This window comes from Ursus americanus, chromosome 29 (genome assembly GCF_024610735.1).
Source record: "Ursus americanus isolate L20-20 chromosome 29, mUrsAme1.1.p, whole genome shotgun sequence".
In the NCBI taxonomy this organism is placed as follows: Eukaryota; Metazoa; Chordata; class Mammalia; order Carnivora; family Ursidae; genus Ursus; species Ursus americanus.
In genome coordinates this window covers 25387662-25413916 of record NC_142155.1, presented here as the reverse complement: position 1 = coordinate 25413916, position 26255 = coordinate 25387662, and the positions used below count along the sequence as shown (strand labels likewise).

Below are 26255 nucleotides of genomic sequence, written 5' to 3'. Positions count from 1 at the left end.
GGGTTATGAATCCTAACGTTACATAATCTCATCAAATAAATCAGGTTACACTGGTAATTTATCCATCAAAACTCGATGTTTACCCTGCAGAACAGATAGGGAATCCTCCATATTTCTAGAATACCTCTGAAGCAAGACAAACGAGGTCCTACTTTCTCCCTATAAGAGAAGAAAGCTTTCAAAGACAGCATCGGCGTTCCAACTTAGTATTTCTTGTCTCTGATTCTTGCACCTTTTACAACTAAAACTAAGGCCTTACAGAGAACTATGATAGGCTGAATAATAACCTCCCAAAGGTGTTCATGCCCCAACTCCGAACATGTGAATATACTGAAGGGACCTTGCCAAAATGATTAAGGCTATGGATCTCAAAGTGGGGAAATTATCTGTTTGGGCTGAATCTCATCCTATAAGCCTTTTAAAAGCAAAGAACTTTCTCTGTCTAGAATCAGATGCAGCAGAAGAAAAGACTGGAGAGATTCAAAGCATGAGAGGAGTACAATCCACCACTGGGGGCTTTGAAGGTTAAGGTCAGGGAACGTGGGCAGCCTTAGAAGCTAAGCATGACCTCCACACCTTAGAGCAAGGAAATGGGGACCTCAGTCCTACAATCCCATAGACCTGAATTTGGCCACGCACCTGAGTGATATTGGAAGTGGATCCATCCCTAGATACTCCAGAAAGGAGTGCAGTCCTGCCAATGCCTTAATTCGGTCTTTGAGAGACTCAAAGCAGAGAAGCAGCCAAGTCTAACAGACTTCTGACTTGCAGAACTGAGAAATGATGCATGGGTGTTTTTTTAAGCCACTCAATTTGTAGTAATTTGTTATGGTAGCAATAGAAAAGTAGCACACAAGAATTGTTAAGACGTGAGGCCTGAAACGTTTAAGTCATCGCCCCAGCCGGAGGCATGATAAATGGGGACAAAGAAATAGTGGCCACTAGTATTTACTTGGTGCTTATCCCAAGCCAGGCTTGGAGCTAAGTATTTTATCCACGTTGTGTCTTTTATAGCTCTAAGTTCTGCTCCTTTACCTGGAAAGCGTTCAAACAGAGAGAATATGGCCTAGATGTAGGGATAGTCTGGTTTCCACATGGGCAATACTCAAGGAGAGTTGCATCTTACAAACATCACCCAAAAGGGAAGAGATTATTATCCACAGCCACATTAAAAAAAAAAAAAAAAGTCAGCTTCAACTCCCTTTCTGCATGGCAATTACTTTCAGGAACTTAGATTCAATTTTTATTAATATTTCTCCTGTGAGGGAGTTGAGCAAATTGGAATTGGGTCCTATAGGGAGTCCCTAATTCCATAGTAAAAAGATTGGCTTCTAGGTCTACGAAAATTTCCTTCCTTCTGTGTCCCTTTTCTTGACATGCTTTACATAATAACCAACTCATTTTTGAGGATTCCATTTGTTATATAAATGAGTTTTACTATCATTATTTGTATTAAAACAATAAGTAATACATATACATGATTTTTTAATACGGTAACTTCGCAGTTGTTCCCTCTGAGCAGTAGTACTGAAGATGAGGATGGCAGAGGGCTAAGAGGCAGGGAGTGTTTTCTTTCTCATTGTGTGTTTTACTGTTTTGTTTATTCGCTCAACAAAAATCTCTAGGATACTGTCTTAAAAGTGGGGTTGCTGAGTCAGAACTTTTAGATGGTTACCAGATGACAAGAGGCCGCCTCAAATGATATTTGAGAATAAAGTCCAAAAGTCTGAGACCTGTTTCTGTGCACATTCCCCAACACAGAGAGATCACACTTTTTAAATCATTACCAAGACAATTGCTAAAGCAATAATATTAATAGTAATTATAGTAGCAGTGGTCACCACTCTTAGTAGTAGTGGTGGACAACTTCGTTGAGCTTCTCTCTTTAATCTTTACCATAATCATGAGTATATAATATTGATACCTCTAAATGGGGAAACTGAGGCTCCGAGAGGCTAAGAAACTTGCTCAGAGTTACATCCAGTAAGTGGACACCGTCCAGGCAGCAGGACTCAGTGTAAAAGCTTTTTTTTTTTTTTTTAAGATTTTATTTATTTATTTTGACAGAGAGAGAGCACAAGCAGGGGGAGGGGCAGAGGCAGGGGGAGAAGCAGGCTCCCACTGAGCAGGGAGGCTCAGTGCCAGGACCCCAGGATCATGACCTGATCCGAAGGCAGATGCTTAACTGATAGAGTCACTCAGGCGCCTGAGTATAAAAACTCTTAACTTGTACTTTGATTATGAGAGAAATTGGGCTTTTTGTATGTTTACTGGTATTTGTATTTCTTTCTCTGTGAAATACATTTTGGAATCCTTTAAATACTTTTTAAATTGGTTTGTTCCTTTTCGTTCTTAAATATTAGTAAGAGTTTTTTAATTAGCAGGTAATTAGCTCTTTTCTCTATGAGTTGTACATTTTTCCTACGTTTTTTAGTTTAGTTTTTTATATTCTTGGCAGAACTTTTTAATTCTTAATCAAATTTATCAAATATTTATCTAATGTTTCCTGTATTTTGATTTATGCTAAGAAAGAACTCCATAACTAGAAAAGTATAATCTCACCAATATTTTCTAGTAATTTTATATATTCAATTTTTTCATCTTTAATCCATATGGAATTTATTTTTATAAAAAGTATGAATTCCTCAACGTTTTCCCTAAATGACTACTTAAATGCCTCAATGTCATTAATTGAATAATTTCTATTTTCCCATGATTTAAAATGTCATCTTTTTTATAAACTAAAATCCCAACGACATCTGGATCTATTTCTGACCTTTAAAAGTTTTTGTTCCTTCTACACGTCTATTTTCAGGATATTTTTAATAATTACATTCAAACCATCGCAAAGTAACATTAGTTTTTACATCTAGTGAGTGTGCAAATACATGGAGAAAAAGATCAAAGAATCTTCCAGGTCCGTAATATTGAAATGAGAGGATCTGAGTCGTGAACTTGTTTAGTATCTATTGGTAAGGCACAAGCATTTTATTTACTGATGGGACTGTTCAAGTATCTCCTTCCATTAAAATGCACATATGTGCGTGCATACACACACAAACACACTTAAGAATATATAAAATGATCAAACAAATAAACAACATCCATCTGTCTTAGGTGTAAAAGAAGCTGAAGTTTGAGCTTCTGCCTTCTAAATCTTCCAATACTTTTGTGCCGAAAGATTGAACACGGCAATGCAGAATTCTTTATTATTAAAATTTGAAGAACAGGAACACAGTTTACTATTTGATGAAGTCTGGAAATAATCTGGGGAGATGGTGTTGGGGATGGGAGTAGGGGCAAAGAAAGAAAGAGAGAAAAGTACGAAAATTAAGAAAAAAGAGAGAGCCAGTATATTATCACAGCAAAAAGTCATGTAATTTCATTTAGTTACAGATATTCAAAAATAGTCCCTCTCGTGGAACATTGATATTATCAATCTTCTCATACAACAAAGCATAGAAATGTGAATAGACTTTTCAATAAAGGGTCCTTAACTTGAGTAGTAAAATTCCCAGTCTCAGAGAACCTTGATGCTTTGTTGGAGTACTGGGTATTAGAACAGTAGCTCCTACTAATGGCAGATAATTCCCATAAGCTTCTTTCTTTTACTGACTGGGTCATATGCCCAGAACCAATTAAGTAGTCCGTAGAATGGTTTCTAATTTTGGGCTTAGTGTCTGATCCAAAGAAACCCAAGTTACATCTAATGACCTGTAAAAGTGACTTATAAAAATGAAATTTAACGGAGATTAATAGAGTCTACACTACCTAGGTTAAAAAAAAAATCAGTTCTCTTTCTTTGACCATCCAGAACTGGGGAAGAAAGATACCCATAGGGTAACCATCTCTACAGGTGGTTATTTAGCCCCCGAACTATGACTAGAGCAACTGAGAATTAAATTTTAAGATGAACATAATTTTAGTTACTTATAATTTAAAGTGCATACATGATTAATTGTTGGAAAATATTTAGGTATATTTGGAACAACTTGTACATGTGAATCTACTTATTCAATTCAAATCTAGATACACATAAAATAATTCTGATGAAAATGTAGTTTCTGAATTGAGATATGCTATAACTGTGAAGTACAAACAAAATTTCAAATATACATATGAAAAAATATATACAAAGTATCTCAGTAGTTTTATATTGATTAATCTTAGAATGATAATATTTTTAATATATTGGATTAAATAACATATACTATTAAATTTCATTTCATTTCTTTTTACTTTTTTAAATCTGTCCACTAAAAAACTTAAATTATACTTAGGGTTTGCATTATTATCTCTATAGGACAATGCTGTCTGGATAGATAATGTTCTGGCTTCTACATTTTGGAAAAATCACCAACAAATTGAAGAATATAAAAAATAAGCCAATTTAGAAAGTGAAGACCTAAAAATAATCTGTCATATGTTGACTAACAGAAGGAATTTGGAATTTCTTTGCTTGAAAGAGGCATACTGGGTTATTATAAGATCATTGTTTTACTGATTTGAATATGTAAAAAGGCTGTAATATGGAAAGAATTAAACCTGTACTCTCACACCAAAAGGCAAATTAGGTCATGGGTGGTGGAAATCATAGAAAGAATCCTAACAATTAAAATTATTCAAAATATATTAGGTAGCCCTGGAAGGAAGTGAATTCTCACTTCCTGAGAAAGTTAAAGGTAGAGACCATCTATGCATTGAATGGAAAGTGGAACATATTAACCTTCAAGGAACCATCCAAACTAAACATCCTGTAATCTTATTTCTTTCTAACTGGCATATATCCCTACAAACTAATGAATTAATATGAGCCAGAATTTCCCAAAATGCATTCTGAAGTACACTAATTCCAATGGACACTAATGTATAGAATGAATAAGTATTCACAGGTTAATAAGTTTGAGAAATACTGGATAACACAAAATTTAAACAGTATTTTTAAATTTAACTGCAGAACTTATCAGAACCTTTACTATCTTAATGTACATGATAAATCTCCAAAATGGGAATAGTCAGAGTTTTCAAAATTTAACCATGGACCACATTTTGCACCATCTCCTGAGATGAATGAATAGGGAACATTCTTTGAGAAAGCTCAAACAAAGTATATTAAGTAAATCTGTAAGATTTACTTTGTGGAACAGTTGGCTGGCAACCTAAACTTGAATTCTTGACTTTTTTACTCGTTTATTCACCCATTTACTCAATTATTTCCTCATTCAGCAAACATTTACTGAGCATATGTTATGTTCCAGGGATTATACTAAAAATTCAAGGATCTTTGCCATCAAGGTATTCACAGTCTGGTGAGATGACAGGTTTGAAAGACGATGGCAGGAGAGCATCATATATGCTATAAGAGGATTCAGTGACAGGTAGAGCAAGGGCACAAAGGGCCAGAGCCCCAGTTGCGTCTGGACACTGGAGAGCATTCCACAGGGGAGTTGCCACACTGCAACGCAATGTGTCTGCTGCTTCACAACGCACTCTTTGCCTGGCTTCTTTCCTGCGTGCTTTTCAAAGCTTTACCCGATGTTCTAGGCTAATGGCAAATTCCATTTCCTTTCTAGAGCCTTTGTCTAGATCCCCAGGTGTATGTGGACTCTCCAGCGTATTTTGTGCCAATTTTATATTAACTCATTTTCTCCATCTCATAGCCTGGCGCCCCCGCACCCAGGCACAAGGGCAAGGATGATTTCTTATCTTCCTTGCTGCGTCCTATAGGATACCCCAACAGTACATAGTGCTTTGCTCTCACTGGACTCTCAAGAAACATCTAAGTTGGACAAAACAACAACAACAACAAAAACAAAAACAAACGAAGAAACAACAACAACAAAACCCTACCTCAATTTATTGGGAGAAAGGGGAAGCTACAGAAAAATTACCGTAATAATTTTTTTAAAGATTGTATTTATTTATTTGAGAGAGAAAGAGAATGAGCAGTGGGGAGGGGCAGAGAGAGAGAGAGAGAGAGAGAGAGAAAAGCAAACTCTCAGCTGAGCGGGAAGCCTGATACAGGGCTCAATCCCAGAACCGGGAGCTCATGACCTAAGCTGAAGGCAGACACAACCAACTGAGCCGCCCAGGTGCCCCACCGTAATAAATTTTCGATCTCATGACCAAAGCTTCTACTTCATACTGCTCTATTGTCACACAACTTCCAGGGGTTAACACTGGCAAAACGCTTTTCTTGGATGCGACAGAGTCCATTTACTTCGGACACGGGAAATGGCTATATACATATGAGGAAGACAAACTGAGGCTTTTTTGTGGCCATTATTACCATTGCCTTTCAATAATGTTATAGTAATTGACAGGTATTTTTTAAAATCTAAAAATCGATTTGCTACCACGTAAAATGGAAAAATGTGAATTCTTCGTGAAATGTCTCTCTGTGCAGCTCCCCACAGATGATTCAGACCACACGATGATAATTATCTAGAAGTGGTTCCAAGCCCAGATTTTGGAATCAGACAAATATAGATTTCAATCTTGGTTCTGCATATTCTAGCTGGGGGACCATGAAAAATTAGTTAGCTTCTCTAAACCCCTATTTCTTCGAACGCTGAAAAGGGATAACAATCCTTACATGTTAAGGTTGTTGAACGGAAAAATGGGAATGTTTATAAACCACTTAGCACAATGCCTGGCACATGGAATATGCTAGATAAATGCTAACTATTATTATTGCTAGATGGGGTGGATCATTGCTGAAATAATTGCACAGTCTCAGTTTGCTTTGTTCTGTGTAGACAAGACTCTGTGTGTGAGAAAGGCTGATAAATCTAAGAGAGCTAATCCTGGAGAATGTAGAGAAAGAAGGAAAAAAAAACTTAGCAAGAGGGGACAGTATCGCGCATAGTGTCAAAAACACTTCAGCTTCAGTCCTGAATCTTCTATGAATTAGTTTATGGTTTGGGCAGGTTACCTAATGTCTCTACATCAGTTTCCATAGCTACAACTGGTAGGGAATAAGAATATCTACCTCATAGGATATGGTCTGTTGATGGATTACATGAGATAATTCATCTGAAGTTCTTAGCACAGTCAGAAACATGGCAGATACACCACCAGTATTAGTTGCTAATAGACGATTTGAGGATCCAGGCAATCGCAGGAATAACAACGTGTCCAGATCGAGGAGAGGCAACAGAAATTATTCCCATGGTTCATATGCCTTCTCACATCATCCTTTACAAATCGCACACGAAAAGCATTCCAACTCACACTATGGACGATTTCAAAATGCAATCAAACACTGTTATGTCATTCAGGGCCTGGAGACGGGGCAAGTCACATGGGAGTGAGAGAATCAGGTGAAGGAAAGGTGCTCTTTGCATCTCACAAAGGATCACAGAAAGCTTTGCCCTCTTCTGCTTGGGAGAAAAATCCCTGCAGCCACGCATCCCAAAGATTCTCATATTTTCTGAGACTCTACTGTGCCTTTATATTTTAATACCCTGACATCTGGAATCCTAAAAGTCTAATGTTTAACCATAAATATCTGCTGAGATTAAAGAGCTATATACCAAGTTTCAATCTTTGGGGCCTATAATTGCTTGGGAAAAGAGAATGGTATTTCCCCCTCTAGCTAGAAGAAAAAGACCTCTGCAAACACAGATATTGGCAGACAGACCGTTTCCTCTCTCCATTCTGTCCCCTCATTTTCTCCCTCCCTCTCCCTTCTGCCATTTTATAATACCATCTTGCTGTCATTCCCAGGACAAATGGGAAGAAAGGGAAGCCTAGAAAGCTTAAAGAAAAGACGCATTTCGAGATCTAGCCACAAAGAGTTGAGAAAATGCTAACCCCTCTGTCTGCAAGCAGCTGAGCGTACGTGTCTCCATTGCTGGAGCTGTCCCATTATTCAGTTGGAAACCACTTCATCACTCCATGGGCTGACAGTCAAATGCCAGCTTTATTTTCTTTTTTATCAACCTCATCTTTTATTTTTGATTTGAGGCCAGTCACTTTTAAGGTCTCCATAATGCTTTATAACTTTCTCAAGAAGCGACCAAGAAGGAACACCGTTTGAAAAATGTTTCTTACCCTCTCAGGCAAAGAATGGGAAACGCTCTCACCTGCCCCGAAGATGGATTTGGTCAGAAGTCCTGGTCTGACCACAGTACTCTGCTGGGAATGACGTCAAGGAAAGTGTGGGAAAGCTTATCATGAGTTTAGGTTTTTAATATAATGATTCAATGTAGAATTTAAAAAATAAACTAAGCATTGACCTCATTTTTATCCAATGCTTTATTATTAAAGTGACATTTTGAGGTCGTTCAACTCACTTTAGTACTAGCAAAAATAATGTACAGTTAAAAAAGTTTAATATATTCTTATTATTTGAAGACTTAATTTAGATTGTAAATACGCCTCTATCTTTTTAGTGCATGTCTTATTCCGTTTTAGAAATATATCAGTGTGTGTGTGTAAGCAAGTATATTTATGCCTTTGCTATTTGGCACAGGGAGCAAATTCTGGATTTTTCATGAGAAATTGAGACTGCTCACTTTTCAAATTAAAAATATTGTCTTTATAACATCCTGTCTATTTACTTCAAAGGACGCACAGTACTCTACAGTTCGTGATTCTCAAACCTCAGCACAAGAGAATCACTCGGGGAGGTTGTGTGTGTGAGTGAATGCGTACCTGTGTGCACGTGTGTTTAAAAGGCCTGGGCCTCACACGTACCTATTGACTCAAAACCCCCCCAACATGCAAATAAATGTTTAATGTCCTAGATAATTCTGATGATAAGTCAGCGACAGAAGCCATTGTCTTAAACACATCAAATTTACCTCCTCAACTGAAAAATACTTGGCAAGAGAACAGGGTTTTTTGTTTTGTTTGTTTTTGTTTGTTTTAAAATCTCCAGGCCGTTGAGGACCAATACTTTAAAAAATATAAATTATCTGACAAATTGAACATTAAAAAGAAAGCCCCAAGTTTTCTTTACCAGAGTCAACAGACAAAATTACTCTGTCAAGTTGCTATGTTTCCAAGTGATCGAGTCACGTCACTATCTCACGGTAGACCAGTGCAAGACTGCGGGCCAGCACACGTCAGCAGACCTCCTGTGGGGTGGTGCATCCCTAACCCACCCTTAGCTTTAGCTTCCTAACTGCACTGCCTGCTGCCAGTCTGACTCCCACTCCCTAACTATATATTTCCATGGCTGCATGTACCATCTTTTCGGAGAGTGAACAAAATCTTATCACCACCTTTCTGAAAACCCTCCTACATCATCTTAACAAATTGCCCTGGCCTAGGAAGGAGCTGGCTCCTGGCTACCTGCGACTACTCCCATTTCCATTCATTGCACACCCGTAGCACTGATCTCCTTTTCACCCACCCCTCACCACGTTGAGGCCATTCTTGTCTCAGAGCCTCTGTTCTGGCTGCTCTCGGGCCCTAGAAGGCTCCTCCCTCTGCTCCGAGCAGTGACCCCTTCCCCGTCATTCAGGGCTCGTTGGAAATGTAACTCTGTTCCAAAGAGCAATGTCCTTACTCACACTTGTGTGCACACCAGCACACCCTTCAATCTACCTCTCTAACCCTAAACCCTATACTGTTTTCTTCGTACCTCCCATCACTATCGGAATATTTTTATTTGTTTCTATATCTTCTCCACCGGAACATAAGCTTGATGAAAGCAGGAGCGCTGTCTTGTTCACAGCTGGAGCTCCCGTCCGTAGAAGACTTGGTAGACCATAGGTGGCCAAAATGCTTTTGCGCAATGAATGAAAATGCCAACTCCAGCAGGTGGCATGAAGAAGCTGCTCAAGGAGGGCCACCTACCATGTCACCCCCCCTTCTACTTTCTTCATCATGGCTCAGAAACTGTAAAATGCCATTGAAAGTAGAGCTCTGACTTCTCCCAGTCTTCTCTCAACCATGCAGGTACTCCACCCATACAAACTGGTCTGGGAGGTAAAGCCATCCATTTGTAGTCTGGGACAGACTGGAAATGACTAAGAAATCACAGTGGGAAGCTCTGGCACCTGTCTAATACCACCTGAATGGGATCCTAATTTCAAGACTTAGTTTTTGTTGGGGTGCCTGGGTGGCTCCGTTGGTTAAGCAGCTGCGTTTGGCTAAAGTCATGATCCTGGGACTCCAGGATCGTGTCTCGCATTGGGCTCCCTGCTGAGCAGGGAGTCTGCTTCTCCATCTGACCCTCCCCCAGTCATGCTCTCTCTCTCTCTCTCAAATAAACAAATAAAATCTTAACAACAACAACAAAAAAGACTTTGTTTTTCTCCATGATTTTGGATCTTCAGATCATCAGCTGCTTCCATAATCAAAAGAAATCCTTTCCAGAATAAAATGCAAATGACTCTCAGAGGATCTCCTGCTTGGGATTAGCTGCTCTGCACTCTGTTGCCATGCATGTTTCAAAGTTGCCTGCAAACGCACACTTACAGATAAGTACAAATCAAAATTAACAGCTCACTTTTCCCCTGGCTACACACCCTGCATCACACAGATAGCAAAACCCACTGGCACAGTATTCCTTGAAGCTGATCCACGTGGATAATTTTTGCTTCTAATGCTATAGTGTATGACAATATGCTGGGATCTGTAGATATCTGTCTGGCTGGTAGCTCCACTGTGAACTTACGTGTGCAAAATACAATCTGTATTTTTCAAATTAAAAATAACCCTCAAAGGCAAGGGACTCCACACCGTTTATTAATAAAGTTGAGAAAGAACAGAAAGGTGTGTCACACTCGACGCCACTTGGAAGAAATATGAGAGTTGGTTCTAGTGGTCTCCATTTCCATCTCTGCCACCCTCCTCTTCCTGTTCTACAGAAGATTATAGATTCTTGTCTTGAAGAGGGAAAATACAAAACAGACACTCCTTCTCTTCAGATTAAATTTGTGCTTTTCTCCTCTACCAGATTGTGTACAGGAATTGGAAAGCAGCATACAAGAGAATGGTTTAAAAAATAAAAAGGGACTTGAATTAGGGAAGGAGGATCTATTCATATCTTGGAAGTCAAAGGAAAACCCTACAAACCTGTCAGCACCTGGAAGACAGCATTTAGGCTATGTGCTGTCTCCTTCATTACAAGAAGACAGATTGCATTTTTAGCGGTACTACTGTGGGAATCCTTGCGGTTGGTACCTATAGCAAACTCACTTAAAATGTTATAAAGCTTTAAAACATCAGGAGTTGAAAGCAGCCGGTCATATGCACCTTCCTATATACATTCAACCACATACCCACACACACACACACACACACACACACACACACACACACGTTTGTCTACACGCTGATAGTAAGATTTCTACTGTAATATCTGCTGGAGTTTTACTGTTGAATCAGATTTCACAACCACGCCAGAGAGTTAAGAAAAATAAAATATACAACCAGCTGCAAGAGCATGTTTATGCCTAACCAGTATATTTATACCACGTGGTAAGCAACCATCTGAGTTCATCCAACCACCCCATTATTTACGCTTGGAGTATTTTTAAAAGGTTTTTAAAATTTATTTGGCGGGGGGAGAGTGCAGGAGCAGGGGAAGGGGGAGGGGCAGAGGGAGAGGGGGAAGCAGACTCCCTGCTGAGCAGGGACCCCCCCCCCAATGTGGGACTCAAGCCCAGGACCCCGGGATCATGACCTGAGCCGAAGGCAGACACTAAACCGACTGAGCCGCCCAGGCGCCCCTACACATGGAGTATTTGATCAACAATTAAGAGCTCCGATTCGTACCAGACATTTTCAATGGCACAGCCATACATTTTTAGCACTCACCTTCACACACCAAAGACTGCTGGTGGAACCTACCACTTCGTTCTGAGAAAGGTTTGCTCCTGGCCCCAGGAAAGAGCACCGCTGGCCTTTGTTCAGGGAAAGCCAGAAGGCTAGAGCTTCAATGTCCACAGCATTCTTCAGCCAATGTCAAGCAGAGATCTGAACTACTAATACCTTAGCCTCTTCATAGCTTAGCAGGGATACATTTCGGTCAAGTGCCCAGGGTCTCCTGGAGCTCCCCCCGAGACTTGAGCTCCTGCTGTCCACAGTGGTAACCACTTTGACTCTATCCTTCCTGGTTTCATCTCTTCCCCTGTCATACTTCCCCACTTCTTCACTTCCCTGAGCTCACCCCCTCCCATACACTACTGGAGTCTAAGCCTTATGTCAGTGTCTGCCTCTGGTGCAACACAAACCAAGACACTCTGCAGTCCTAATTCTTTTCTGAAATGTAATAGTCATTAAATACTCCCGGACACACGTCCCTTGGTACTGATACCACAGAAATGAGGTCCTCACCAAAAACCACAAGTGTAGAAAAGCTTCACAATTATGCCTGTACCTTGTTTGAAAGTCGGATGTTTTCTCCACGGCATAAACACCTGTAATAGTGGGACGACTCTGAAAACCAACAGAAGAACTTACTCTAGAAAGCTATTTGATTAGAGATAATGGTAAATGAGAGAGTGGCTGCCCATCTCTTATTTCCTTTTACTACTCTGCACATATTCTCTCAATGTATACTTTCCCCACATTTTATTCCTCTGTGCAAAAATGTATTTGCTGGTTATATTCAACAGATATGGCCAACATATCAAGATGAATATTTACTTAGCATGTTCCATGCACTCAGCACTGACTTTTTAAAACCTATATTGTAGTCCCCACAGCTTGTCATCCTGTTGCAAAGATAAGCCTTCAACTTATGAAAATATTTAAGAGGAATGTGAAAAAGTAGTGAAGCATGAAATCATATGGTAATTAAAAGACTTATGTAGAAACTTCTGTAAATGCCAAACACTACAAGCAGCAGTGTTTCAAATAGAAGTAAGGTGGCAACAAGTAAAAAGAGACCTAGGAAATCTTGGTTCCGGATTTCCTATTATGGATAAATCCTTAAACCCATGACCTAAATTGAAGCCTCAGTTTCTTCTGTACGTTCTTGAACGGTTTGGAGCAAACAGCATTAATATTCTCCTTGGGTATCAATAATTCATTCACTTGATCAACCCACCAACTACTCTTTGTTGAGCATTCCCCAAATATACAACAATGAACAGGACAAAACCTTTGGCCTCACTAAGTTTGCACTTTAAAAGGCAAACAAGAAATCAACCAGTAAAAAAGTGTATTTATAATACAATTTCAAATAATGGAACTCAGTAGAGTTAGAGAATAATGGGGGCATAATTCTTTTGGACAGGGTGACCAGGGATGGCTTCTCTGAGAACCTGTCATTTGAATAGAAGGAGCCAGCTCCGCAAAGAAATGAGAACAGGAGATTTCAGACAGAGGAAACAGCCAATGCAAAGGCAAGCCCTGGGGTAGGAATAAGCTTAACATGTTAAAGGAAATGTAAGACCACGGTGAATAAGTAAAAAGGGTGTCAAAGGTAGGCAGGGACCAGATACTATAAGACTTATAGGCTTGTAGTTTGGATTTCCTTCTAGGGGAATGGAAAACAATTGAAAACTTGAAAAGAGCACTCTGACTACCACAAGAAAAATGGATTGTGGGGTAGAAGAACAGAAGAAAAAAGACCAAGTTAGGAAGCTATTCCATTCCCTTGTTGGTGAGAGATGATAATGGTTTACAAGTGAGAGCGTTGATATCAGAAAAAGGAATAAAGGATTGCTGCTAGATTTTTTTACTTAAATAACCTCATGAATGATGATACCGATGACAAAGGTAGGGTCAACTAGGCAAGAAGCAGTTTGTGGATGCAGGCAGAGCTCAAGAATCCATTTGGGGTATGTTGAGTCTGAAATGCCGATCGTACTTTCCAATGGAGTCAGTTGGGTATACCAGACCAAAATTCAGGGCTGGAGATATGAACTGGAAGTCATCAGCAGTAGAAGATATTTCAACCTTGGACTTAGCCAGATTAGGGAGAGAACAAAATAGATCTGAGAACATAGTCCTGGAACGTTCATTCACTTAGAACTTAAAAAGGGAAAGGGAGACCAGAAGTATGGAAAGAATCAACCACTGAAACAGAAAGAAAGCTGGGGAAATTCTTTAGATTTATGTGCAACAGTTCCCACCTGAACTCAAACAGAAACTCAGAGTCCCGTTGATTGTGGACGTAGAAGGATGATGATGTCTCTGGGGTTCCAGCTATTAAAACTGATCCCTAAATGGGCTCTGGTGTAGAAGCAAGAAGAAGGAATTTTGATTACAGCCCCCCCGGGGACAATGAACAGATAGAGGAAAGGAAGAAAACTGCATGACATCTACTCCACCACCCTCCCCAGAGTGAGAGCCTTTCAGTCCGGAGGGAAGAGAAGTGTTGAGTCAGACAGCAGAGGAGCTGGCTCCCTGGCTGACAGTGAGCGGTGAGAGCGCTGCTCTGGCTGCGGGTGAGCACGCTAGTGAGGCCATGGTCTCACCCAGGCACAGGGCTGCACGCTGGGAGTCTCTCCTTACACAGACACATAAGCCGCTAATGGAGGGAATAGCAATGCTGTAATGGTATCACTTAATCCCTCAGCATTCCTACGACAGCAGGGACTCCAACTTGAACTCAGTTTCTCTCCTGGCTATTTTGTTCCCACTAGAGGACCCAGTCAAACCAGCTCCTTCACAGGCATGCTCCCTCTACTGGAGGCATCAAGTTCAGGTATAACCAACCTGTGTCGAAGAAGGATCCAGTCCATTCTGCCTCTGTTTTAGGAAATACAGATACTGGTGGTGGCAGACCCAGGGCTCTTCCATCCAGATCCTTAAAAAGGTATTTTCTTGGATTTTCACAATCTGATTCAGGGCAGACCAGCATTCCTAAACCTTTCCTGTGAAGACAGACAGAAAGCAACTCTCATTCCATGATAATCAACATAAAGAAAACAAGATATTGGTAGTGCTGACATGAGAAAAAAATCCGGGATGCCTGGGCGGCTCAGTCAGTTAAGTGTCTGGCTCTCAGTTTTAACTCAAGTCATGATCTCAGGGTCTTGACATCAAGCCCTGCGATGGGCTCTGCACTCAGTGTGTCCCTCTCCCTCTGCCCCTCCCCCCAAATAAACAAAAAAATAAATAAAATCTTTTTAAAAAAGAGAACGACAAATTCAATAGGATTTTATTATTAATAATGTGCTATACAAATACAAAACAAAACTCTCTAGGAAATGTTATTTCCCAGTTATATGGGCAAAAAGAAAGACATTCTTATAACCAAATATTCTAGATATCTGAATATATAATTTTGCCTCAATTGCTAATTTCATAAGAAACAAGATATAATAAAATGCGTCTACCTCTAATATCTACTGAACATAATGAAATCATTTCTTTATGAAACTTTGAGGCCTTGCAAGACTTTAAAATTATTATTGTAAGTATCAATTCTATTTGTGCCATATACAAATAAAGTAAAAATAGATATTTTCATTCAACAAATATCTATTGAAAACCTACATTTATATGTTGGGGAATACAGTGGTGATAAAGACAGACATGGTTCCTATACTTTCAGAATTGAGAGTCAGGCGGGTTATATAAACAAGTTATAAGCAATTATAGCATTGAATTATAGAGCATTTATTTGATTTTCCCTGGTCTAATAATTTTAGGTACCATTGGTAATAATATTAAATATTTATTGTATGCCAACCATGTGTCAGGTATTAATAATACAAAGAATCAGATGCTAATATCATTTAGCTCTATAACGATTTCATCCCATAAGTAAGACATGAACCTAAGGAAAATTGGGCAGAAGAAAAAATGACAGAATAACACAAATTGCAAACCTTATAATGTTTAGGTACCAAAAAAAAAAAATGGTTCAGGGATGGACATTAAAAAGAGATTGGTGTTGAGCCAAACATATTAACTTTCTAATTAGGGTCATTTTTCTTGATTCTTTTCTTCCAGCTAAAGGAGTTTACCTCAATGAGGGGAAAAGAAAGTAACCCATTATCCCTGCTCCTAACTTTCCCATTCCCTTTTATGACAAAAAGAATTCCTCATTTTGTTTTCAGATCCCTGTATAAAACTCCCAGATCGTATGTTCAAGAACAGTAGTTACACAGGGTCTAAGCGCCAATATCTAAGCCACTTTGTTCAGTGTAGGGATTCCTGGCAACAGACACGGTCTCCTTTGACCTCTTAGTCTCTGCACAAGAACTCCTGAACCTTCTTCTGAAAATTAGTGACACCATACTCTATGGAAGATTCAAGGATTAGAGTAAATTTTTTTTCCAGTGATTTTGAAAACACCTCAAAGAAGTATCTCTAATAAAGATAAAACAATGAAACAACATTAGCAAAATTTGCATTCTGTTCCTTTTGCTCCCTTTTTTTTACAAATCACATGGATGAGCCCAAATTCAAGAGAGAAATAGAGCCACTGCCTCTCCTGTGGAAGAGACAGCAAAAATCTTGTATCGAAGGGTATGAACATAGGGTAAAGAACTGGAGCCACTCAATCAATCTACCATATCTTTCCAGAAAAACTTATTTCTATTCACACTGATGATTTCATTCTTTTTTTTTTTTTTGAAAGGTTTTATTTATTTATTTATTTGACAGAGAGAGAGACAGCCAGCGAGAGAGGGAACACAAGCAGGGGGAGTGGGAGAGGAAGAAGTAGGCTCCCAGCGGAGGAGCCTGATGTGGGGCTTGATCCCAGGCTCCTGGGATCATGCCCTGAACTGAAGGCAGACACTTAACGACTGCGCCACCCAGGCGCCCCTATTCTTTTTTTTTCTAGACATGTTTAAGGATTTGAGGAATTGCCAAATACGTCATAAACATGGCTTATTATAAATGCCAAAACTGGTACCTAGCTTGCAACGGAGGAAAGTAGAACTTGTTTTTATCTTTGATCTTCAGCATCCTGGTCCTCTCTGCTGTTATTGGATGCATGATTCCAGCATTCTCCACATTGGGCAGGATGCAAACATCGAGGTCATCACTATAACAACTCTTCACAAAACTAGAAAAGGTGACATCTGAAAAAAAATTTAAGATATCATAACATTAGATCATAGAACCAACCAACCACAAATATAGACTACACAATTAAATATTCTTACACCAACCCATATCTAAGGAGTAAATTTAAGCTATCCACGGTAGTTCCAGGAGTTAATATAAATTAACTATAATTTAATTTAATAATTTAATATAAATTAAAAATATCTGTAGTTCTTCAATACACGGGCATTGTTTGCAAAAGAGAAGAGTATTCCAACACATTAAAGTCTTAAGAGCAATACTTTTCATCAAAGTTTTGATCACAATCCAGTGGGAGATTAACATCATAAGCTGTGGTATAACTTGTTCTAATTCCGGCTGCCCCATCATCTACTAAACAACTTCAGTGAGGCACAATTTCGGCATCTGTTTTCTCCTCTTTCTAATAGGAAAAAGAACACCTGCCTGAGAATGTCATCTAATCAATTTAAATAATCACTGTGAAAGTTCTTCAACACAAAGAAAGCAATGACTTTTCAAAGGAGCCACTCGCTGTCGTTGTAAATCACCATTGTGCTTATCAATAGCCAGCAGCTTATCAACAGGACAGTAGGCAGCGGACTATATTGTGCCCTCTTGCTGCTATAATTTCAGAATGCTATTGAAGAGCCTATGCACAGACGTATGAAGATGCTAGGCGCTCCACTGCTTGGAAGCCAAAACCTCCTACCTTGAAGTTTCATAATTCCTGAAATTGAATGGCCATTCCTCGCTCTGTGCCATGGCTCCTGAGGCCACCGATTTGGTTCTGAGGTGAAGACAGGCCACAAAATACCAACTCGACCCCCTCTTGGATTGGAAGGAGCTCGATCCGTGGATGTCAAGTTGGCAGAGCGAGGCTTAACTCTGTCCTGAATGCAGTCAAAAGAGGAGCTAGTGGCCACAATGACTGAATTCCGAAGTAGAATCTGTACATTTTCAGTGTGACCCCGTGGAGCAGAAGACACGCACACTGCTGCCAAGAGGCCGATGGTATTATCCACCAGAGTGAGGTTGTCTAGCTGCACACTGTTCTTCACATGGAGCATGGCACCATAGTCAAAGTTCTTGAAAGCCAAGAAGCCAGAGATACCGGTACAGTTGTCGAGCCCATTTTCCTTGTAGAGATGAAGGCCGTGAAGGCTTGAGTGGGCCACATTGTCAGACCAGCGAGCTTCAGGAGAGGAACACCTGTGGCCTCGGACGTGAAAGCCAAGTCGCTCTGATCCCGCCACAACATTGCCATAGAGGTTGACGTCCTTTGCCTGGTTCACTTTGATTCCTGCCACCCACATGGTGGACCATGCTGGCTGTGTCATCAGAACCACAAGGTTATTAGAGAGAGAAAAGTTCTGACCCTCCAAATCTATCCCATGGCCAACTGTGCCAAACACTATATTGTCATTTAAAATGATCCCGTGACTGGCAGCTGCACGGATGCCCCCACTGCAGCTCTGGTGCAGAGTGGACGATACTATCCAGGATCCTGCCGATACATTAGTGAGTTCAATGGAGGAATACAGTGGTGACCCAAAGTTCTGAATTTCCACATTTGAAAGTTGAAGGACACCTGCAAACAAAAATGGATATCATCAGGTACTTTCTCTTTCCTTACAAAAGACAGAAGAATGGCCCATTTACGGACGTCAGGAGATGCAAAAAAAAATAATAATAATAATTTAATAGTTTATTCTCAATACCAGCACTCTATTTCACACCATGAGTCTCACTAACAATGTATGAATCATTAGAAATATCACATGAATGCCTGCCAAGGGTTCATGTGTAGTCTGAAGAGTCCGGCAATAGGATGGAGGAGAGGAAGGACAGATAAAGAAGAGAGACAGGCTTTGGAGATGAGCACGCTAGCTGGAGGATTCCATGTATTTGTCTGTTTGGCTGCTCAAGGACCCGGATAAGAATGGAAGAAGTACGGGTTCCTGGCCACTCACCTCAAGGCTATGTCTCCTTTCAGCGACCCCAGGTGAAAGGTCTATCACCATCCCCACAAAGATATTGCATGAAGGAATATAATGGTCAATTATATAAAACATATTTTGAAATCATTTTAAAGACCACGGAAAACCTTTTCTGTATTTTTATCCCAGCCACACTGTGGTCCCTGTCTCATTTTCACAATAAAAAGATTCTCTAAATCTTCTATGTCAGGAGAGGATAGTGAATTGAGTTTTACTGAGGAATTTGTTTGTACTAATTTAAGTAGATAGTTCAAAAATACAGTATGAACTACAGCCACTAGATTGATTTGAAAATATAATGAGCACTAATATGTCGATGTATATACTCTCGGTAAAATAGATAAGAACACGATTGTAGAAAAAATGAGGTGAATTAATAACTTTAGCACCTACTTCTTGTGTAGCGTTAATTAGGTACCAGACACTCTTTTAAGTCATATCTCAATACTGCATGTGTGTTTGTGTGTGTGTGTGCGTGTGTGTGTGTGTGTGTGTGTGTGTATTTAAACTCTTCACAAAAATTCTACGCAGTCAGTACAGTTATCATCCCCATTTTACAGATAAGGAAACTGAGGTAGAGAAGGTTTAAGTAACACACTACACCTGGACGTAGGCAAATGCGTGCAGAGGATGCACTGTGAACCCCCACAGAGGCACACTGGGGGTGGGGAGATGTGGGGAATAAAACGAGCAGCTTTGCATTGGGATTCATGCGACTGGGCTACAGCGGATGTGCCAGGAATTAGTCATGTGCCCTTAGCTACAGAGGTCACAACTTTATCCCTCACGTTGCTTGTTTCTTCCTTCTTTTTCTTTTCTTTTTTTTTTTTCTGTTTTTGTTTTTGTTTTAAGCTTTATTTATTTACTGGAGAGAGACAGAACGAGCAGGAGGAGGAGAGGGAGAGAGAGTCCCAAGCAGACTCCTCACTGGGCTTGAAGCCTGATGCAAAGCTCGATCTGAGGACCCTAAGATCACAGCCTGAGCCAAAACCAAGAGTTGGATGCTTAACTGACTAAGCCACCCAGGCAGCCCATTTTTCTTTCTTTTTCTGAAGGTGAACTATAAAGTTATTTCTCTCATTAAAAATGGTGGAGCTATAATGTTTCACTAATAGTATTTAAAGTTCAAAAGTAGTTCAGCCTAAACCCTCCACCTTCCCCACTCCCTTTTCACTGAGAAAAAACAAACACCCAGCTGCCATGAAGGACCAAACCATGGTCTGCAGGACAGATGAAGTGAAAGATGATGTATGTTTTTCTGGGTTACACGGGTGGCTAAGTTGGTTAGGTGGCCAACTGCTGACTTTGGCTCAGGTCATGGTCTGGGGTCCAGGGATCGAGCCCCACATGGGCCTCCGTGCTCAGTGAGGAGACTCCTTGAGATATTCTCCCTGTTCCTCTCTCTCTGCCCCTAGCCCCACTCGTGTTCTCACTCTCTTTCTCTCTAAAGTAAATAAATCTTTTTTTTTTTTTAAAAAAAGACCACATACATCTTTCTTTGTAACCAGATGACAGGATTCCAATATATCTAAATTTCTCAAATGACACTGATTAAGGAGGCACTGGTAGATGGTGTAGAAATATTCACTGAATGATAAAACATCCAAAAACTGTTTGTCTGGCGATAGCATTTTTGACAGTTCCCTCACCAATAGCACACAGCTGAAAGGGCCGTTGAGCCTGTCTCCATAGGTCTGTGGTCCAAAGGACACCAAATGCTAGATTCCACACAGAAATAGCTTATTTTATAGAATAGAAAGTGGTTCTAGAATCTCAGTAAAGGCAATACATCAGTATTATTTTAATTTGTGGGTTTTTTATGTCTTATCCTTACATGGTTATAATTCATAGTTCTAAATCATACAGGATCTTTTTACTCGTGTGCATATTAACCAGTGGCCAAAAGCTAATCAATAGTAAATACTTAACAATGTCTTAGGCATTTAAGTGAAGAATTAAACAACGATTATGTTCACAACTACTATCTTAGTTTTTCTTTTGACAATCACAATTCTAAGTACAAATGGCTGGATGTTACGGTCAGAAAAAGAATGACAGGGGCCTCCAATTTAAAAGTAGGAATTGTAAGTTCTGGCCTGGTTTTCTACCCTCTAATTGTTCAGCGCCCATAGCTGGCAACCTTGACCTACACCTGCAGACTCCACCTCGTCCAGGCTCTGGAGTATATTTACAGAAAAATGCAAGGCTTCTTTATCTAGTGTGGGAACCCAAATTGGATTCTAGAACAGAAAGGGACATTAACAGAAAAACCGGTGGCATCTGAATAATGAGTTTTGTGAAGAGTAACGCACCAATATTAACTTTTTGGTTTTGACAAATGCAGCAGATATGTCAGATATTAACAATAAGAAGGACTGGATACACAGGAACTCTCCATTCTACGTCTGCAACTCTTCTCTCAGTCTAAAATGACTACAAAATTAGAGGTTTATTTAACAAGGGCTTCAGAGTCACACTTGAATTTGGATGTGACCTCTGTCACTTTCTAGCTGGATGACTTTTCTTACTCTCCACTTACTTTCTTTATTCCCATTTATGAAGCACATAATACCTAGCAGTTCCTATACTAGAAAAACAGTGATGAAAGATCCAACCTTACCCTCACATTGTTCACAAGCTCCTAAGTGAGTTTCACACATAAGCAGGCAATTTTATTACACACTGTTTCCTCATCTATAAAAATGTCTCTCTCACAAAGGTATTAGGATTGTATGAGATAAAACAGGCAGGAAAATCAGCATTAATCCCAGTCTATAACCTCCCTCCCCCTGGGGTTGATTTTAGAAACCCGGAATCAGCAATGTCAGTTCAGGACCATGTCAGTCTTGCTGCTCATTGAGTTCTGGCCTAGTGCAAAACTGTCAGAATTGGCCTTCTATCCTGTGATCATGTTCCCTTGGCCTGCAGTTCCAGTTAAAAGAGGCCCTGTCTCGTCTCGTTTCCAGAAGACCAGGACTCCGTCTGTGTCTCTGTCTTCTAAAGCATGGTTTCTCAAACTCAACACTATTGACATTTTGGACCAGAGAATCCTTTCTTGTGGGAGGCTGTCCTTGCCTTGTAGGATTGCAGGATACACTGAAGGCTCGTTAGCATCTACCTACAAGGTGCCAGAAACTCCCCCAAGTTGTGACAAGCAGAATGTCTCCAAATACTGTCAAATGTCTTTTGGGGGGAGGGAGGGAGCAACGTCAGTTCTGTTGAGGACTCATGGACACAGAACCTATGGAAAGAGAGCTTGTTCCGTGGGCCAGAAATCCTGAACTTTGGATTTAAGCTATGAACACTGCCCTTTACCATACTGGTAGAACAGATGCACCAACGAAAAGTGTTTCATACTCAATATATTTGGGAAAGAGTTAGATCCTTTACTCCAGCCCTTTTCAGAGCCTTTATTATATTCATGTACTCAGTGACTTTCTAAAATGAAGCCACTGTGATATCCTTTCCTGAATTTATTTGACCAGGAAACAATTCTGGAATTATATTTAAGGAATACAAGTTTAAGAACAAGGTCCTAACCAAATAATGTTGCAGCATTCCAAAAGAGTTAAAGCTTGAAAGAAATGAGAAAGATTGAACTGATCCTTAAAGCAGTCTAGAATATGGAAATCATTTTTATTTAAATTTACGCTATTAATTTATAGCGTGAGCTGAGGCCTGCCATCAGATGTAGCATGCTACTGGGGAAGAGTAATAGAAATTCAGGAAAGATAAAATTCAAGTGGTCATTAAATCATCTATAATTTCAAAGCAGAGGAAATTTCACATCTGCTGAAGATGTTTTCTTTGAGGTAAAAATGTGCATATGTGCTGATCGCTAGTATATTATTTTAACATCACACTGATAATTAAGCACAGATTAGAACTGAAAATTCATAGCTTCTTAGAGCACAAAGAAGCCATCTAATTTGAACATTTTGTTTTATACATGAAAATTCTCACAGTTGGAATTTCTGAGTGTCCCAGATGAATAGGCTCCAATCGGTAATGCTTAGTAACTTAAAATTCCATTCACCTGAAAATTCCTCACTGCTGGATTTTCTGAAGGACCCCACAAGTAGTCTCGCCGTGCACGATGTATCAGGCTGGATTTGTATGTTTCGGGTCAAAAGTCCAACTTCGGCAGCCAAACGAATGTATCGGCCATCCTCCATGACATGGACGCTTCCTGGGGCAATAGGAATCGGGCAAGAGAAAAAAAAAAAAAAAACAACTTTAAAAACGTATTTCGGAAATTGCCAGCTGGGGACCCAGAGAACCTGACAAATGAAAACACTCCTTTCCCCTCGGAAGTCCTCACAACATTAAGGTTGCTTTTCCTCGGGCATTCTCCACAAATGTCAGTTGAGAAATGAAAAGCTCGTTCACATATCTCTCTTTGGGATCAGAGTGAGACTGTTCGAGCAAGAATTCATTTCTCCTTAATAACTGTGGGTACTGGGACAAGGAAGTCAGGGCACACCTGTCCAATTAGTGGGGTCCCCAACCTCCTTCCTTAAATTCATAGGCGTGAGACCTGAGTGTTTGGTTGTACATTGTCCGTGGACCTCTTTGATGAGAGTGAAGAATCCCAGACCGACTGAGGCAGTGACAGAGCTGAGGCAGCCATGTATAGGAGCAAAGGGACAAAGAGCAGCGGCAGTGTCCTCTCATGGTGGGTCTTAAGCTAAGCACTGCCAAAAGGAGCCTCCTCAGGGGTAGGAATTGAGCGCCCCGCTGGCGCACCTTACACTGCACCTTACATCCTACCAGCAAGGACTGCTGGAGATTTCTCCTTTCTCTTCCACTTTTTAAAAAAGAAATCATCCTTGGAACTATGATTTAGAAATAGCTTTACATAATCCTGCTAAATACATGTATGTTCCTCTCCCATATCAGAGACAAAAAGATATTCCCTAATCTATTTCCATGTTTTATTACTTATTGGTAAGAGTTCTTAGATTAAATATATTTATTGGACAGAACAGGAAACTCATGGTTATTTATAATTTATGTGCAATGTATTTGAACTGTGCATAGTGTATAAAAATATTTATACTTTTTTGTGAAAAAGGTATTTGGCTTTTTATCTTTATTTTTTTTTAATAGTAGTAGTAGTCAGTATATCAAGTGTCAGGAAGGACACATTCCTGAGTATGGGAAAAGAAGTCATTATTTACAATAACTGCCAAATTCTAAGTGATTGTGTGATTCAGTGTGCCAAGGAATGAACTGGAAATTCAGCTCCCCTGAGGTTTATTCTGGCTTAGCCATGAAAATGCCCAGTGACCTTGAACAAGATGCTTGACCTTTCTGCTTGCTTCTAGACTTGCTATTATATGTAAAAAGCAAAAAAAAAACAAAAAAAAATTCCTTCACATCTAAGTATTCTTTAAAAGTTAGGCAATACAATTAATGAAGGAATAGAAGTAAAGTTTCTAGGATGAGTCTAGGGAACAGCAAGATATTATCCATTCCCTCTGAATGGCTACTGGCACAAGATCCCCGGGCAGGTTGCCTAACACATTCTTCCTGGCTCATTCACTTCCCTTACCCAACAAACCAAAGCTTTACCAATGTGCCGGTGTTTGAGCCGTTCATGGATCTTAACATGGTGAGCCTGGACTTCTTTCACAGTGAGGACCTCTGCTTCATGAGGCTCATAAGAAGAGGAGCTAAGAACGATTTTGTCATGGGGTCGCCAATCCACCATGTCCTCTACTATAATTCTGTAAGAGCACAAAAACAGTATCAAGTCTGCTGGCCGTGCAACACAGATCACCTACTAACTCCGAACAGAAAAGGGAATCCACAGCAAGCACCAAATCCCACCAGGGAGATTGACTTACAAATAACAAGTCAAGACAGAGAAAAAACATTTCTGTGAAGAATTTAATGCTCATGGGGTCAACGGTCTGGCTTACGTGTGTACATTACAAGGACTGCAAAGTGATTCTGTAGCCATGAAGTACAAGACAAACTAACAGGAAAGAGTAAAAGTTCCAGGGTTTACTACATGCCAACTACACATGGTTTCTTAGAACAGGACTCTTCCTCCCTGATTGGGAAACTGCTTGAATAATAAGGGTGTTTCGGAAGAAATCTTTTCTTAAATTTTCTGAAGAACTGTTATGGCATTTTTGGACAATTTATCGTCACGTATTGAGGCTCCTACCTTCACGGTCAGACAGAGAAAACATGGATCCTAGAGACACCACTTAGCAGCTACGTGACCAGAAGAAGTCACTTTTCTAACTTTCACATCTTCATCTAAAAAGTGCCAATATCGAAAGCTTCCCTCTGACATTCCGTGTTACTGAAGGGACTAACAGGATGCATTTCTGGAGTGTGCTATGTTCCAAACACTACGCTTCCACCATAATATGAAACAACGATGGTTTTGTTCATTTTCATTTTTTAAACTCACATTTAATAAAACTTCTGTTCAGTCTTTCACTGCCGCCTAGCTTTTCCTAGGGAATATGTCTGCTGTATTCTTCGTTCATAGTCATTACCAACTTCAATGGCATAAGTTTATTTTAATAACCTGCCTCTTTTGCTAATGTCCACATTTTAGCAAGCTTTGACAAGAGATTCTCCTCTACCCATAAATATTCACCCAGGCAACAAGTCCATGTGAAGGCTATTCAATCATGAAACATTTATTGATTAACAAGTGGTATGCACCAGACAGCATAGTAGGTGCTAGAGGCGTAATGGTAAATAGAACATATGTCATTTACATTTTTAAAAATAACAACTTAGATTTTGACTAGTAGACGTCCTTAAAGAGTTTACTGCAAGGGAGAGGAAATACACACATGTTTCTATATAATATTAATACCAAAAAAAAAACCTTAAATAAATTACAGGAAATCGTTTGTGGACCAATGGTATGAGTCTGCTATGAACCAAAGATTATAACTAATTCAAGTCTGTACACCTGAGCTTAGACAGAGAGGGAGAGTCACAGAAAAAAAGACTAACGTCAATTGCTGTAATTTTAATGAAAGAATTTAGTCCTACCTTTGTTCCTGGTTTGTAGTGACATCCTAGTTACAGAATATTAAAGCAATTGCTAGCTTTTAAAGGCAAAGTAACTAAACTCCAAATGATGAAATAACAAAGCTCAATAGTAGATCATTGAATGGAGCCAGAGGTTGAGTTAGGACAAAGAAGACTGCTGATTAAGTCCAGGTTCTTTCCACTAAATAACATTGCTTCACCTGTCTGACTCATAGTCCTTCCCCAGCTAAATGGTAATAAAAAGCAATATCAGGGTGCCTGAGTAGCTCAGTCAGTTAGGTGTCTGACTTTGGCTCAGGT

At 39.8% G+C, this 26255-nt stretch overlaps 1 protein-coding gene across 32 annotated transcripts in view; it reads right to left on the bottom strand.

Moving 5' to 3' along the window:
* Positions 1 to 26255, bottom strand: part of PKHD1 (PKHD1 ciliary IPT domain containing fibrocystin/polyductin) — a 513811-nt gene that overhangs the window by 169691 nt on the left and 317865 nt on the right. For 31 of the 32 annotated variants that reach the window (XR_015722268.1, XR_015722269.1, XR_015722271.1 and 28 more), the window contains 5 exons: positions 24504 to 24658; positions 22966 to 23118; positions 17642 to 18520; positions 16778 to 16946; positions 14626 to 14783 (listed from right to left, as the gene is read on the bottom strand). Coding sequence is in view for 23 of the 32 variants with exons in the window: in XM_087857019.1 (XP_087713145.1) it covers positions 14626 to 14783; positions 16778 to 16946; positions 17642 to 18520; positions 22966 to 23118; positions 24504 to 24658 (1514 nt within the window). In the remaining 9 variants the exon portion in view is untranslated. Of the gene's footprint in view, positions 1 to 12337; positions 12397 to 14625; positions 14784 to 16777; positions 16947 to 17641; positions 18521 to 22965; positions 23119 to 24503; positions 24659 to 26255 lie in introns of all 32 variants that reach the window. The other variant, XM_087857031.1, reaches the window with a different exon arrangement.